General features: G+C 40.8%; 2 protein-coding genes across 2 annotated transcripts in view; both read left to right on the forward strand.

Annotated features, from left to right (window-relative positions):
* Nucleotides 1-5,066, forward strand: part of LOC118155639 — a 6,875-nt gene extending 1,809 nt beyond the window's left edge. The window contains exons 3-4 of the mRNA XM_035309023.1: nt 3,608-3,671; nt 4,621-5,066. Of these exons, the coding sequence (XP_035164914.1) occupies nt 3,608-3,648 (41 nt within the window). The 3' untranslated portion in view covers nt 3,649-3,671; nt 4,621-5,066. The remainder of the gene's footprint in view (nt 1-3,607; nt 3,672-4,620) is intronic.
* LOC118155640 (spindlin-Z-like) overlaps nt 1-17,806 on the forward strand; it is a 51,209-nt gene that overhangs the window by 2,263 nt on the left and 31,140 nt on the right. The window lies entirely within an intron of this gene.

The following is a 17,806-nucleotide window of genomic DNA, read 5'->3' on the forward strand; positions in this document are numbered from 1 at the left end:
GAGTGGTGGTGTCTTGGCTTTTCCTGTATCTCCTTGTCAGTATCTTTAAATAGCTCACAGCTCATAGGAGACAAAACTGGAAGTAACAGTTGCTTTGTCTCTTTGCATTGCTAGTTTTCTGTCACAGATTATTTTGCCCTAGTGATGACGATAGCGCAAAATGAGGTGCTTTTTTCTGTTAAAAGGAGTACTTTTTTTTTTCTTTAAAAGACAAAGCATTGTGAACTGGATTATGATACTGAACTGCAAGACACTGTGTTTCTCACCTCCTAATACAAGGCAAATGTTCAGTTCAGCACCACCAACCTGTTATTCAGAGCACCTCCTTCTGGTTTCAATGAAAATATCTTTCTGTGTATATATAATATGTTTATAAATATTTTATAATTTATTATATGTTAAATGTATTTATATATCTATATATAAAATTTAAATGGCATAAAGCCCCAATAACATTTGAATGTAGATTTGGGGGTGGGTGTATATCTAGATTTTAAGTTAAAGATGAATGCTCAAGGTGCAAAGGATGTGTTGCTTTCTAGATGTGTTACTGTAACTCATAGTAAATGTTTCATTTTCAAAGATTATATTTAAAAAACACAGTCTTTATTCAAAGCACATACCCACTGATAGTCATGACTATCAATCTGAGCAGTGCCCTAAAGTAATGTTTTAACTCTTTTCATTGGCTACTTTGCTTTGGAAGATTCTAGTGGAGAAGCATTGACATAGCATAATCATTGTTTTTATTGATATAGAAGTAAATAGTTACCTAATTCTAGCATTTAATTGTAGTATCATATGTTAATACTCTTATTTTTTTTAAATTTGTGACTGTTTTTTCTTCAACTTTTTCCATTCCCATTAATAAGTGTCGATTACCTGGAGGAGAAAATAAATTATAATATTGAGTTTACAACAACATAAAACTTGAATGGAGTCATCCAAATTACAATTTGGAATGTGCATCTATGTCACGGATCCCAAGCCATCTGTAATACTTCTAGATTGTGAAGTCTGAGGGAGAGTCTGTAACTCTATATGTTACTGGATTTGTGCAGCAGTCTTCTTACTTTCAACAAACTATCCAACAAGGTAATATTGGTCAAACAAACAAAACCACAATAGAATGGTTTGATACTTTGTCATTCATTATGATAGTGACCAAATGTTGAAATTATTGCTGACTTATTAAAAGTGTGAAATGACGAGATATGCAGCTCCTCCCTCTGAATAGTTTTTTTGATGCTTAAGGAAGTTATCTTGGATGCAGAACTAAAAATAAACAATTAGACAAAAGTGTGCAATCCACCCCCAAGAATCCATTTAAATAATGGGTTTAGAGTGGAAACATTTCACTTTGAAATAGTCATGATGGTTTTTTATTCTAGCAAGAAAATTACAGCATACTAGAGCTTAATTTTTTTTTGGTAAAGTTCAGTTCTACATGTGAGAAAAATCTCAAATAATTTTCTTCAGACAGGATCTTCTGTGAAGCTATTTTATTTGTGATTGCAATGGTGGGCGTCCTACCAATTAGGAACACATTATAGTAAACAAATCATAACCTTTTATTCCTTATTACCTGACACCTGATCACCTCCTCTGTTTCCTCATTGGCTGAGTACTACAAGTTCACAAGCTACTCAATGCTCCTCTATACCATATATGTACAATTTTTCTTTTTTTCAACCCTTTAATTTCTCCCTTTTCCCTTTTTTTCCCCCTTTCTTATGTTTTGAGAACCTGTGATCTTTGTTTTACTGTTCCCACACTGCTCATCCTGTTTTTCTCAAGCTTCCACCTTATTTTGGAACAGTGAGGCCTTCTACTGTCCACTTATCTACTTAGCATTTCTCCTTGTTATGACTACACAACTACCTTTGAATACAGAAAATTAGTTCTCTACTGCAAAAACACAACTTAGTTGCTCACATACATTATTAGCTTTATAAATATTTCTTGTTTATAGCATCTTTGCTATAACTTGTGATTGTATTCCTTTGAGTGATACCTAGAAGGTTTTTCTTCCTGCCTTGGTTATCTAGATGAGTTTGTCAAAAATCAGTATTGTTGGCCTTCCTTCGTGTCCCATGGGGAGCTGATCTAGTTGAAGAATCTGCAGAATTTTTGTACCTTTGGTGCCAAGAAGTGAAGACACTCCAATGTTTTGGTCCTTGTGGGTAATATTAGGCTATGCTCAGCCAAATCAAAAACTATAGTTATTATTAAAATTGTCTCTTTCAAAACTGTTTGCTTGCTCATATTGTGAAATGAGGTGGGGGACTGAGGGAAGACTTCAAGAAATGTACAGGCTCTGTGATAGGCATGCTGAGAGATGTTAGAAATAAATTGATTACTTCTTACAATAAATATTTTTCAGTGAAACTGATCAAAGAAAAAATCATGACTGAGTGTAGCACTAAATATTTGTGAAATTTCCAACTAAAATATGAAGTCCTGAAGGTAGCAAACATTTTTGGTCCATCTTATATGTTAATATTTTCCTATATTTTTCTTATGAAAAGTGTTCTTCTATTGACTTATCTGTAGCTTTCATTGCTAACTGTTGCCAAGTTGAACTCTGATACGTTAAGATTTGTAAATATCATACTGATACAATAGCTCTTTTAAAGCTGTTTAAATGTAATGCATTATTTGCTTAAATTTTGACAAATGAAACAGCTTTCAATAAGATTGTGTTTTCTGAAAGAGAGTAACAGCTAGTCTTTTTAGACATTAAAGTCTACTGTTGTAAACTTTTTGTTCTTCCCCCCTCCCCGTTGTTTGTTAATATGGTAACTCATTTTCTGTTTGGGTGGTCAGATAGCTTGTTTCTAATAGGTGCCAGAGATTTTGTTTATTTTCATTGTATTAGTACTCTTAGGAATTTGGTAAGCTTATAGTTTGAAGGCAAACGGTGACCTTTCTTGATATTGCTTTTCCTAATTGGTACTTTCTCCATATCAAGATGAGGCCCACTTGCTATCCAAAGCAATTGTTGCCTAGGTGTCATCATACCATGTGACATAAAGGAATAGGGAATGTGACCTTTCTTATATGAACATCCAGACTGTTTCCCTATACATCTCCATGACAAAGACAGGTGTTGAGTTTCTTGAAACAGTGTAGCTAATTTGTATTTTATCTGTGAACAGTGAAAAACAGGCCTGGGATCACTGAAGTAATTTTCAAATAATAATGAAATTATTTAATTAAATTACATACAGTGCTTATTATTGCTTTTACCATGTGAGAGTGGTTGGATTTAACTTAATCTAAAATGTGAATTTGGTTATTGGTTTTGTCGTGCAGAATTTATGAGGTGAATTGATTTAGCTATTGGAGGGGTTGAGAAGAATGTCTTTTTATATTTCTTTTATGTAATGTATGTTGTAAAACTGCTATAAGTCCGTGTACTGTGATGTTTGACTTGCTTACTTGGTAACTATATATTTCAGCAGCTTGTGGATCCATTACAAGTTGTTGCTATTAACCATGGTGACTATATTAGACTTAAATGTTACCTAATTGCATTCTAATACATGCAGTTATTGCAAGGTGGTTGAAATGTATTGTTGAATTAACTTTTATGTTTTCTTTATAGACAAATTTCCAAGAAAATACCATTATAAAAGATGTTACTGACAATATGCTGTAAACACTTGCAAGTAGGTTTTTATAGTTCTCTCCTCCCCATTAGCTTTAGTGTTGATTTATATATATTTTTTAATATTAGTGTTGAATGCTCTTGTGCTATTCAAGGTCTGTGCTTCTAGATAGTGGTGAAAGTAGATCTTAGTTTCAAGAGTAGAATCTGTGGATTTCAACAACTTACTACATCCTTAACATAGATGAGCTGCTGAACTTTAGACCTTCAATTGCAGATGGTAGTTTGGATAGAGGAGAACTCTATATTTGTTTGTTTTTCATTAATATTCCAGCTGTTTTTATATTGACGACTTATATAGTAGCCTTTTATAATAGGGAGAACATTTATATCATGGTGACCAGCTGTTGAATCTACTTGCCATCTTTGGAGTTGACAAATTAAATTGATTGAAATTCCCACCCAAATCACTAAACTTTTCTTGCCCACAGCATATTTCTGTTGATTTTTTTTTCTTGCTATCCTTTTTCAAATGCTGTGTCAAATATAATGTCTACTAAAATTCAGTACAGTACAATACGTCTCTGAGACACATAGAAAACTACCTATCATACTGATTAGTGTTGTACCTATTTTCTTCATGTTTGGAGAATAGACTTTTTATTCAGTTTTCTGGGAGTGATACAAATAATGAAAATAGGCTTGGAAGATGTAGGTTGTCTGATCCGTATTTTACTCAAAACAGTCAGCTACGTCTGTATGATTCTGGACCTGTTCAGTCAAAATATATGCTGACAGGAGTATCTTGGAGTATCTTTAAAAAAAAAAAAAAAGCTGATCAGAAAATTCTGCCTGTCCATAGAATATTGCCAGGCTTATTGCTGTTGAAATACCGAGTGACTGTAAATCAGCAGGGGATTGCTGAGACTGGGTTTGAGCAGGAATGTGATTTAATTAACATGCAGGAATGTGAATTGATTAACATGCATATCTTGCTCATCTGGCCAAAGTACAGGACAGTTGATGGAGATTTGCAGTTGAACAATGGGCCCAGGAACTACAACAAATAAGCGATGTGTGGGGTGAGGTGGGAGCCTCACAGCCTGATGTTTCAAGTAAAGCCGGGAAAGCAACCTGTCTCTGTACTGAAAGTTGGTCTCGCCTCCCCCTTCCTCTTGATCAAACAATGCAACGAGCCTTGCTGAGAGCTAGTCACATGATAAATGACTCAGTCCCACCTCGCCAAAAGTATAAATCTGGTATTCGGAACCCTTTTTTTGAGGGGGGTATAGAGGATGAGAACTCCAATGGGTCGACGGGCCTGGATCTCTCTCCTTCCCAAGGAGGAACGCCTCTTGGTAAGACTTTCACCTCTGACTGTCAGATGTTACCTGGGAAAATATCGATAACTAAAGCGCTAAACTATAAACTTCACTTACTGCAATAATTGAGCTGAATGTATCAATGGCAATCCCGAATCTGTGATATCTGTCACCTTAATAAATTATCTATCTTTACAACTTTGTGAAACTGTCTCAGTGAAAGTCCTTGGCAGGGCTCTGAAACAGGCAAACGTTGACTCTAATAAGTGGCTGTACTGATAATCCTTTAGACATAAACCATTGACCAAGTCTGGGACTAGGACTTGATCCAGCCGCACCTAGGTTCCTCTCTGAGTAGGAGTTTAGAAAAGCAAGGGGGTCCTTTCTGAACCTCATGACTCAATGGGAGAGCCTCCCTCATCCATATACCCTTAACACAACAGTATAAAACGACACTGTCATGTGGCACAAATACTCTTTGAAAATCTGAGTCTTAAATACTTTTAGAGTTAGGGAGTATACAGATGTTTGACATATTTGGAAACTGGAAAGCATTGGGCCCTTATTGGGTAGGGGGAGCATTCACAAAGGTTAGCCTTGATCATGATCCAGGAGGTTCATGATCTTAATTGCTGAAGGAAGAAGATAAAGGCTTTTCTAGAAGTGAATATGAGTAGAAATCTTTCTTGGTCCACTGACTGCTGAGGGCACCTCAGGTTACATCTCTTCTGATCTTCTGTTCCAAGATCTTGTTAGTAGAAGTATACTTTATTGTTATGTGTCAGCCATAAGACAAAGAGCAAGGAACCTCTCTTCTGATTTGTGTGCTGTCTTAACAGATTGCTCGTTTAAAGTTGGTTGGGGGGGGGTCATTCCTACCCTCAGTTATAGCTGTGTTGGCTTGTATAGAGAGGACAATGAGACAAACATTATTTCATATGACTAGGGGTGTAGCTGTATTAATAATGGATGAAAAGTGCATTTTAAAACGATAACTTGAGACAGGATTTTTTGCTGTGAATGAATATCCTATCTGAGGCCTCTGCCCATGCTTATAGGAGACTGTTTAGATGGGGGTATATAGTTTAAATATGAAGCAGGGATAGGTAGGTTGGCCCTGGCTGGCAGACAGACTCTTACCCAGCTGCTGTTCCCCCCACCCACCCCAGTGGGATGGAGGGGAGAAAATAGGAAGAACGGGAGCAAGAAAGCTTGTAAAGACAGAGTGATCATTTAACAATTATTTTCATGGGCAGAGCAGACATAACTTGGGGTATTTTAACTTAGGGAAATACTTTTCCTCCTTTTCCCAGGCTCAACCTCACTCCAAACTCCTACCCTTCTGCTGCTGCTTTCTTCTCACACTTTTTCTCTGCTCTGGCATAGGTTCTCCACAGGCTGTACTCCTTTCAGGAATATTTGCACTGGTGTGGGTCTTCTATGGGCTGCAGTTCCTTGAGGAATATTTGCTCTGCTATGGAGCTCTTCCTCTTTTGACCTTGGTGTTCACTCTGTTTTCTACTCCTTTTTGTTCTCTCTTCCTCTGGACCTATAAAGGGGCCTAAGTTTGTATGTCACAATACCAAAACGTCTATCTGGAAGTCTGTAATTACTCCATCATTGTTAAATTTTACTGTATTTTTGCTTCATAAGACTCATTTGCAACGGTAACAAAAGCTTTTCTGAATTTTGGGAAGGAAAGTGTGTAACCTATTAGAACAGAAGTGTTTTTCTTAAATACAGTGAGGTATGGCAGGGGGAACTTTATCAGAATAGGTGTCTGGCAATTGTATATGGCTAGTAATCTATAGTTCCCTGCAAAATCTGCTAACATATTTTTTCTGGTATTCTGTATAAAATCCAAACTTTTAAAAACTCCTGATTTTTAAAATGCTTGTGTTTATTACAACAGTAAAGCTTTTACAAAAAGTTTGTAAAACTAGCAAGTTTGAGAAATGCCAGTATAACTTCTAATAGTATTGACTGGTTTTGGTGGTTGATAGGTGCTGAATAAATAGGAAGATGCAGTGAGTTAATTCCTTAAATTATTAGCAGGAAGGAAAACTTATTTGGTAACCTTGTGCCATATGTGAATTAAATAGCAATGCATCTCTTGGGTTGATTTTAAAAAGGATAAAGTAGCTTTGTTTCTTTGATAAGCTACCTTTCTTCAAATCAAAAACATGGCGTACTTTAGCCTATTTATGGAAGCTGGAGTATAAGAAACAGAAACTATAAATGCATGCTGAGAGGTAGTCTTCATTAGGAAGGTTAGTTTCTTCAGTTGTTGATGATTCTTGTAGGTAGAACTTCTTGCATGGTCTCCTGGGAAGTTCTTATGAACCATACTTGGCATATCCTTGGATTAGCTTTCATTCAAATTCTATTAGTGATTTGAAAGATAAAATATAAATATGCTAACAAAATTTGAAAGAAGTATTTTTTGGCTGTATGCTTGAAAATAATTGGAAAGTACAGAAAGATAGTAAACAGAAAACACAAGACTTGGAAAATAAGCTGTTTTCTTGACAGAAGGTTGATTATAGCTAAGCCATAAAGTAGATGATCATTTTGAGGACTCTTTGAAGCCTACTTATCTATGATGCTATTTCATTATAGATACTATAGGGAGGGGGAGTGAACTTGATATGTTTCTGAAGCCTTCAGCACACAGAATACTTCAGGAATAATTGGAAAAGCTGTAGACTGATGTAGATGTTTTTATGTAAAGTGTTGCTTTTTTGTACGAGTTACTAGCATTTCTGGAAAAAAGTTAATAAAATACTGATAAAATTCAAATACAACTTGAGAACTTAGTTCAGGTATATTGTTTTGCATAACCATTTTTTTAAAAAATGGTTTAGGGTTATATGGATCATGTTGTTTACTGCTGAGGAAAGTCTTCTCTTTCCACTCTTCTCCAAAAAAGCTAGGATAGCATTTTTCTTATTCTGTATGAAGAGAATTGAATGGTGTGATCAACTCATCTTGCTTCTGAGGGCCAGGATTAGCATACTTCATTAGGGGGACTATCTATGTAATGGCAGAATTAAGTGTTAAGGCTACTAATGGAGGAAATAAAAATCCACCAACTTGTCAGTGAAGTTGTAACTTAACTTCCCAAGATGCTGGCAATTAAGGGAATAGAAAGGAGAGAGGTTTTTCTACCAACTCTTATTCATCTTTTTTGTCACTGTAGGAGGGATGTTTGCTGGATTCATCCATAACTTTACCAATACAGGAAAAACATCCCTTTAACGCTTCTCACAGAAACAAGGTTAGGTTAAATCATGTTAAATCACAATGTTAACTTTCCTTGCTTAATGATTGTACTGTTCAATGTATTGTTCACAGCTGGAACCTTCTGCACCTAGGAGGATGTTGATGGTGCCTGAAGCATATTCAATACCGGTAGCTTTTGTTATCACAGGCTGTCCACTATACACAGGAAGAAGTCATGTCTCAAACTTGAAGAAAGACACTATTAAAAATGAGAAAACACTAAAAGAACTATTTATCCTCTGAAAACTTGAGCTGCAGAAAACAGGGTAGAAACTAACATGTAGTTAGTCACATGCTTACAATACATACTGTTTCATCAAAGCATCGAGTGAGTGGTAAGCAGGTCTTAAAGAAGAATATGCAGTAAAAGACAACTAAAAATGTCTTTTTATAAATACATAAACAAGAAAAGGAGGACTAAGGAGAATCTTCATCCTTTATTGGATGCACGGGGAAACGTTGTGACAGGAAATGAGGAGAAGGATAATGTACTTAATGCCTTCTTTGCCTCAGTCTTTAGTAGTAAGGCTAATTGATCTTGGGGTACCTAGCCCTCTGAGCTGGAAGACAGAGACAGGGAGCAAAATGAAGCCCTTCCAAGGGGAAATGGTTAGCACTCTACTACACCACTTGAACACACCCAAATCTATGGGGCCGGATGGGATCCACTGAAGGGTGTTGAAGGAGCTGCCAGAACTGCTCGCCAGGCCGCTTTCTGTCATCAGCAGTCCTGGCTAACTGGGAATGTCCCAGTTGACTGGAGGTTGGTGAATGTGATGTCCATCTGCAAGAATGGTAGGAAGGAGGATCTGGGGAATTACAGGCCTGTCAGTCTGACCCCAGTGCCAGGGAAGGTCATGGAGCAGATCATCTTGAATGCCATCATGCGGTATGTATGGGGCAACCAGGTGATCAGACCCAGTCAGCACAGGTTTCTAAAAGGTAGGTCCTGCTTGACTAACTTGATCTCCTTCTATGACAAGGTGACCCGCTTAGTGGATGAGGGAATGGCTGTGGATGTTGTTTATTTGGACTTTAGCAAAGCATTTTACACCATTTCTGACAGCATTCCCCTGGAAAAACTGGCAGCTCATGGATGGACGGATGTAATGTTTGCTGGGTAAAAAGCTGTCTGGGTGGCCAGGTACAAAGGGTTGTTGTGAATGGAGTTAAATCCAATTGTTGTCTGGTCACAAGTGGCATTCCCCAGGTCTCAGTATTGAGTCCGATTTTGTTTAGTATCTTTATAGATCATCTTGATGAGGGGATTTAATAAGCTTGTGGACAACCCTTAATAAGGTTGACACCTTTTAATAAGTTTAATAAGTGAACAAACAATACCAAGTTAGGCTTGAGTGTTGATCTGGTGGAGAGTAGGAAGGCTATGCAGAGGGATCTGTATAGGCAAGATTGATGGGTCATGTACAATTGTATGGCATTCAACAAGGCTAAATGTCAGGTGCTACACTTGGGTCATAAAAACCCCATGCAGCGGTATAAGGTTTGGGAAGAGTGGCTGGAAAGCTGCCCTGCAGAAAAGGACCTGGGGGTGTTAGTCAACAACCGGCTAAAGATGAGCCAGCAGTGTGGCCAAGAAGGCCAATGTCATCCTGGCCTGCATCAGAAATAGTGTGACCAGCAAGACTAGGGAAGTGATTATCCCCTTCTACTTGGTACTGGTGAGACTGCACCTTGAGTACTGTGTTCAGATTTGGGTCCCTCACTACAAGAAAGATATTGAGTTGCTGGAAGGTGTTCAGAGAAGAGCAGTGAAGCTGGTGAAGGGACTAGAAACCAAGAGGTCCGAGGGAACTAGGGTTGTTTAGTCTGGAAAAAAGGAGGCTGAGGGGAGACCTCATTACTCTCTGCAACTACCTGAAAGGATGTCATAGCGAGGTGGATATCAGTCTCTTTTCTTGGATGACAAGTGATAGGATGCAAGGATGCAGCATGGGAGGTTTGGATTAGATGTCAGGAAGAAATTCTTCCTGGAAAGAGTGATTAGGCATTGAAACAGGCTGCCTAGGGAAGTGGTGGAGTTGCCATCCCTGGAGTTATTTAAGAGATGCATGGATGTGGCACTTCGGGAAGTGGTTTAGTGGTGGACTCGGTAGTGTTAGGTGATGGTTAGACTTGATGATCTAAAGGGTCTTTTCCAACCTAAATAATTCTATGACATTATTGCTTCCCCATGGAAGGGAGACTGTCTGTTTCTTCCTCTTTCCTCCCTCACAATAAAAAAAAACCAACAACCGCCCCCCCAAAAAAAACAAACAAACAAAAAAAAACCACCACCACCTCTGCTGTGTACTTGGAACAGGAATGAATTTCCTTTTTGCAGTCTACAACTGATGGTGTTGATGAATTTACTGGCTTTAACTACAAGACTACAAGATAGGAAAACTTGTTTGCTCTTTCTCTAGAAACATTGGTGATTATTCATTATGTAGATCTTGAAACTGTCAATTGCTTAATGTATGTAAAGTTCTTATCAGTCATATTTGTTACTAATATTTTAACTTGTTTTCAGCTGTACTAGGTGAAGTTATTTGTGGTTGTAGAGCCTGTTTCACCTTTCAGATTCATAAGGTAAAATGCTCACCTGAATAGGTATAGTTCTTTCTCTTTTGCTGTAAACAGTTGTGTATGCATGGAAGATATGTGTACTTTCTTTCTGATCATTATTTTTTTTAATTGGTTTTCTTCCTACGTGTTAGCTGCTGAACAGGGAGGAAAACCAACCATTTTCTGTTGCATATTCACTTATCAAGGAGAAAGGCTGGCATGGTTAGGGCTAATAAAGTGATTTTTAGGTTACTGGGCAGGACTTTGTTTCTCAATAGTCTTAATTCATTTTAGTCCACTTACAGAACTTGCTGGTGAAACTATTTGTTTTAAAATGGAATCAAATTAAAAAAAAACTCATATCCACAGCCCTTTAATTTTGTTCTTAAAAATGGTTAGTAATATAAGATTAAATAATAATTAAAAATAAACTCCGAGCTGTTGGGTTTCATGTACTGCAATTAAAAGACTTGCTCTGGCTTAAAGTACAAAGGAAATAGTTTGACAGTAGTTTGGAAATGTAATTGTTATGAGAGATCACCAGGTGGAAGGAGAGAAGGGACCACTGATTCTAAAACTGGGAAGAAATGTATTTCCTCTAACAAAATGGATACACCTAATCTCTAACCTAAATCTCCCCTCTTTTAGTTTAAAACCATTCCCCCTTGTCCTATCATTATCTGCCTGAGAAAGAATTTGCTTCCCATCTTTCTTTTTTTATAATCATAGAATCATAGAATATCCCGAGTTGGAAGGGACCCATAAGGATCATCAAGTCCAACTCCTGGCACTGCACAGGTCTACCCAAAAGTTTAGACCATGTGACTAAGTGCACAGTCCAATCTCTTCTTGAATTCAGACAGGCTTGGTGCAGTCACTGGGGAGCCTGTTCCAGTGTGCAACCACCCTCTCGGTGAAGAACCTCTTCCTGATGTCTAGCCTAAACTTCCCCTGCCTCAGCTTAACACCGTTCCCGTGGGTCCTATCACTGGTGATTACAGAGAATAGGTCACCCGCCTCTCCACTCCCCCTCGCAACCAAGTTGTAGACCATTATGAGGTCTCCCCTCAGCCTCCTCTTCTTCAGGCTGAACAGGCCCAGTGACCTCAGCTGCTCCTCATATGTCTTCCCCTCCAGGCCCTTCACCATCTTTGTCGCCCTCCTCTGGACACTCTCCAATAGTTGAATGTCCTTTTTGTACTGTGGTGCCCAGTAAGAGGTAAGCCCTCTTTTAGTATTGAAAAGCTGCAATGAGGACTCCCTGGAGCTTTCTCTTCTTTAGGCTGAACATCCCCAGCTCTCTGTCTCTCTTTATAGGAGAGAAGGATTATAGGGAGGGCAGGACAGGGGACATTATAGTGAATGGCCCCTGTCCCTGCCCTCCCTGTAATCCTGACCCATAAACTCTGTCAGCTCCTCATCCATCCCCAGGCAGAGCTCCATGCGCTCCAGCTGCTTGTTGACATAGAGGGCAATGCCCCTCCTCGTATCCCCTGTCTGTCCTTCCTAGAGAGCCTGTATCCTTCTATACTAACACTCCAGTAATGGGAGCCATCCCGCCATGTCTCTGTAATGCCAATGATGTCATAGTCCAGCAGGCGTGCATAGTCTCTAACTCCTCCTGTTTATTCCCCATGCTACCTGTATTAGCATAGAGTTTGGCCTTCCTTTGTGCTGTTCATCAGGTGCTCTCCTGATGACCCCTGACCCTTCTCCAGGCTCTGGGCATCTATCACTGACACTGGCATCAAGCTGGGAGGAGCAGGATGGATTGAGGTTCCCCTCCCCCAGCAACTCTTGTTTAAAGCCCTCCTCACCAGCTCAGCAAGCCGATTGATTTAAAGAATGAAGTCAAAATTTCTTCTTAGTGACGAAGTATTCTTTATTGACAGCGCTGGATGTACGGGGGATCCTTCCACCTAACATGCATACCCAAAGTGACGAACTATCTCATATTTATACAGCAGAACAACGAATATTCAATTAACGCCTATACATATTCATTACCTAAACCCGCCTACTCACGCTTCTTATGCTAATTAGCTTATCAGTCCTTTGCACTTGCGCAGATTCTTCCAAGAATTGTGAGCAGGGGTCTTAAGGACATGGGCAGTGGTCTTTGGGAGGAAGGCAGTATGTCTTCCTCATAGTATACTTTTCACCCTTTATCTAGAATGTAGTGATTTTGCAAGTTTGCAATGTCCTTATCAGTCTGAGCTAATTTGTGTCCTTGTTGTCCATCTGTTTCCTGCCGGAGACGGGATGTCTGGCAAGTTTTTGTTACTTAGTTTTCACCTATTCTTCACCTCTTGTCTCCTGATAGTATATCTTCCAGACTCAGACTACTTCTTCTTTGACTAACAGATAATATTGAGTAACTAATCTATTCTGTTCTTAATACCTAGATAATGATTCATCCTACTGCCTAGCTAGCTAATCATCCTTTTATATTTACTAATTGCTTGCTTGTTTCACTATGACCAAAGATGCTCTTCCCCTTCTCTGATAGGTGGACCCCATCAGCTCCCAGCAGACCAGGTTTCTCAAAGAGAGTCCCATGGTCTAAATAGATGAACCCCTGTCTGTGACACCAGTCTTGCATCCATCTGTTGATTTGCCAGATTCGACTGGCCCTTTCAGTCCCCTTCCCTTTGACCAGGAGGTCTGATGAAAAAACTACCTGCGCTCCTGAGTCCTTTACTGCTACTCCCAGGGCTCTGTGACCCCTCTTGACACACCTCAGACTGCTCCTGGTTGCATCACTGGTGACTATGTGAAAGAGCAGCAGCGGATAATAGTCCTTAGGCTGTACTAGGCTTGGCAGTCTCTTGGTAACATCGCTGACACGAGCCCCTGGTAAGCAGCAGACTTCCCTCAAGAGTGGATTGTGTCGGCAGATGGGTGCCTCTGTACCTCTCAAAAGAGAGTCTCCTACTACTGTCACCCATCACCTTTTCTTATTTGGACTAGTTGTTAGGCAGGGAGCAGACCGGGCTGCCTTACTCAGCTCCACCCTCCCTGCAATAGGTCTTTCCTTTTGAGTCTGCAGAGGGGTGAAGAGGTACTGTAAGGGCACCTAAGGCTTTGGGGGAAGACTTCCTCCTGCTGGTCCTTGTTGTTGACAGCTGCTATCCTCCACTGTTATTAATTCCCCCTCCCTTCTGTGAGCGTCAGTGAGGGAGTTTAGGTCTGTTTGATCCAAAACAGTACCGTTCTCAAGGCAGACCCCTGAGGGACACCACTTGTCACTGCATCCACATGGATATAGAGCCATTGTAAGATTTTAAACCAGAAGGGATACTGGGCTGAGAGGGCCGAGGGAATCTGTGTTGTGGTTCAATCTGGCAGGCAGCTAAACACCACACAGTTTACTTTGCCCTTCCCCCAATGCGGGTTTGGGCAGAGAATGGGGGGGTGGAAAACAATGAAAAGGGTTGAGAGAAGACAGTTTAATAGCACAGAAAAAGAAGAGGAAAAATAATAAAATAATATATGAAGGTAGTGATGCACAACACCACCAGCTGAGAGATGCCTAGTCTGCCAAGGAACAGAGGCTGCCAAACCAACTCCCCCCCAGTTTTATTTTTCAGTATGATGTCTTATGGTATGGAATATTCCCTTGGTCAGTTTGGGTCAGCTGTCCTGGTTCTATCCCCTCCCAGTTTCTTAGGTGGGGTGCCCAGTCTCCTCATTGGCAGGGTGGTATGAGAAGCTGAAAAGTCCTTGAATTAGTGTAAGCACTGCTCTGCAACAACTAAAACATGAATGTGTTTTCAGCATTATTCTCATTGTGAATCCACAACACAGCACCATACTAGCTACTAGGAAGATAATGAAATCTATCCCAGCTGAAACCAGGACAGTATCCACCCCTTATTCTCTACTGTTTACATCATGCTTGGGTCCTACACTTCCTACCGCATCCCAATTAATCATCATCTGCTTTTCCTGTCTTTTGATATACATACACAGATATAATTCCCTTATGCTATGGGCTATACCTCTAGAATGTCCAGTTAGTTTGTTTACTCCCTGACTTTGGGCTCTATCTGTCATCATGGTTCTTCAGGGCAGGTGAGATGGGTTGTGGTGTTGGATTGCTGTGCGCTGAAGCCGGCTCTAGTTACATCATCACTGCATGTGTCCAGTTCTGTAAAAATTAATTTTGCATTATTCTGGGTGACTCTTACTGTAATACCATTGATATAGCAGATAGAATCATAGAATCATTACGGTTGGAAAAGACCTCCAAGACCATCTGGTCCAACCATCCCCCTATCACCAATATCACCCACTAAACCGTGTCCCTAAGCACCATGCCCAACCTTTCCTTAAACACCCCCAGGGACTCCACCACCTCCCTGGACAACCCATTCCAATTCCTGACTATTCCTTCTGAGAAAAAATGTCTACTAATTTCCAACCTAAACCTCCCCTGGTGCCACTTAAGGCCATTTCTTTTTGTCCTATTGCTAGTTATCTGCAAGAAGAGACCAACCCCCAGCTCCCCACAACTTCCTTTCAGGTAGTTGTAGAAAGCAATAACGTCTCCCTTGAGCCTCCTCTTCTCCAGACTAAACCACCCCAGTTCCCTCAGCTGCTCCTCATAGGACTTCTGTTCCAGACCCTTCACCAGCTTCGCAGCCCTTCTCTGGACACGTTCCAGGGCCTTGATGTCCTCCTTGTAGTGAGGGGCCCAAAAGTGAACACAGTACTTGAGGTGCGGCTTCACCAGAGCCGAGTACAGGGGGACAATCACTTCCCTGGACCTGCTGGCCACACTGTTTCTTATGCAAGCCAGGATGCTGTTGGCCTTCCTGGCGTCCTGGGCACACTGCTGGCTCATGTTCAGGTGAACATCGACCAACACCCCCAGATCCTTTTCCTCTGCACAGCTTTCCAGCTGCTCTGCCCCAAGCCTGTAGCGTTGCATGGGGTTGTTGTGGCCAAAGTGCAGGACCCAGCACTTAGCCATGTTGAACCTCATCTCATTGGCCTCTGCCCATCAATCCAACCTGTCCAGGTCCCTCTGCAGGGCCTTCCTACGCTCCAGCAGATCAACACCTCCCCCCAGCTTGGTGTCATCTGACAACTTATTGAGAGTGCACTCAATTCCCTTGTACAAATCATTAATAAAGATATTAGAGAGGATGGGCCCTAATACCGACCCCTGGGGAACACCACTCATGACCGGTATGTAGCCAGCTGGATTTCACTCCATACACCACCACTCTCTGGGCCCAGTGGTCCACCCAATTTTTAACCCAGCAAAGAGTGTACCTGTCCAAGCCATGAGCTTCCAGCTTCTTCAGGAGAATACTGTGGGAGACCATGTCAAAGTCTTTCCTGAAGTCTAGGTAGACTACGTGAACAGCCTTTCCCTCATCCACCATGTGGGTCACCTGGTCATAGAAGGAGATGAGATTGGTCAGGTAGGACTTGCCTTTTGTGAACTCGTGCTGACTGGACCTAATCCCCTGATTGTCCTGCACATGCTGTGTGATTGCATTCAAGATGACCTGTTCCATCATCTTTCCTGGCCCTGAGGTCATGATGACAGACCTATAGTTCCCCAGGTCCGCCTTACGACCCTTCTTATAGATAGGCATCCCATTAGCAAGTCTACAGTCATCCGGGACCTCTCCAGATGACCATGACTGCTGATAGATGATGGAAAGCAGCTCAGCGATCACATCCACCAACTCTCTCAGCACCCTCAGGTGGATAACAAGGTTGAACAATCTAAGTGCAATGTGCTGCAGGTGGGTTGGGGCAATCCCAGACATGAGAACAGACTGGGAGAAGAATTCATTGAGAGCAGCCCTGCAGAGAAAGACTTGGGGGGTTCTGGTGGATGAAAAGCTTGATGTGAGCAGTGTGTGCTTTCAGCCCAGAAGGCTAACTGCATCCTGGGCTGAATCAAAAGAGGAGTGGCCAGCAGGTCAAGGGAGGTGACTGTCCCCCTCTACTCTGCCCTTGTGAAGACCCACTTGGAGTACTGCATCCAGGTCTGGAGCCCTCAGCACAAGAAAGATGTTGATCTGTTAGAGTGGGTCCAGAGGAGGGCCGCAGAGATGATCAAGGGGCTTGAGCACCTCTCCTATGAAGAAAGGCTGAGAGAGCTGGGGCTATTCAGCCTAAAGAAGAGAAGGCTCTGGGGTGACCTCATTGCAACATTTCAGTACTTAAAGGTGGCTTATAAAAAAAGGAGAGAGACTTTACTCAGGCAATGACAGGGCAAGGGGGAATGGTTTTAAACTAGAAGAGGGGAGATTTTGATTAGATGTTAGGAGGAAATTCTTCACTCAGAGGGTGGTGAGGCACTGGAACAGGTTGCCCAGAGAAGTTTATGCCCCATCCTTGGAAGTGTTCAAGGCCAGGTTGGATGGGGCTTTGAGCGACCTGGTCTAGTGGGTGGCATCCCTGCCCATGGAAGGGGGATTGGAAGTAGATGATCTTTAAGGTCCCTTCCAACCCAAGCCATTCTATGATTCTATGAAATTCTTATGACTGTGAATGTCTAAAATGTTAGTTTTAGAAATTTAGAAATATCTTCTAAATATTTCAAAATCTTTCTAAAACCTTGAAATTAACAAATACTTGCTTAAACTAGAAACACCAGAAACTCTCATTTTATTTTCTTTTTGTCTCTATTGCTCTTTATTCCTAGTAATATTTCTCTGCATTGCTCTAATATTCCTAGGAGTTAGTGTATGTGATTCACAGAAGAATTAGCAAAGTGTTAGTAAATGCAATTTTCAGCATACCTCATCTCGTACCATACCATAGGGCATATCCTTGTATATTCATGCCTTCAGTAAGGCATGAACACCTTTTCCCACAGCTGGGTCAGTAGTTAGGGGCATTCCTCTGTTTTTGACCCTTTTGTCAAAATTGAAAGCAGGTTCCAAAGCTGCTGGGTTTTTTTGTTTGTTTTGTTTTTAAAAAAAGTGAAAGGGAGAAGGCCACCACCGACTGACAAATTACGAAGAATATGTTTACAACAATTGGATTTCTTAAGGAAACA

This window comes from Oxyura jamaicensis, chromosome W (genome assembly GCF_011077185.1).
Source record: "Oxyura jamaicensis isolate SHBP4307 breed ruddy duck chromosome W, BPBGC_Ojam_1.0, whole genome shotgun sequence".
NCBI classification, from domain to species: domain Eukaryota; kingdom Metazoa; phylum Chordata; class Aves; order Anseriformes; family Anatidae; genus Oxyura; species Oxyura jamaicensis.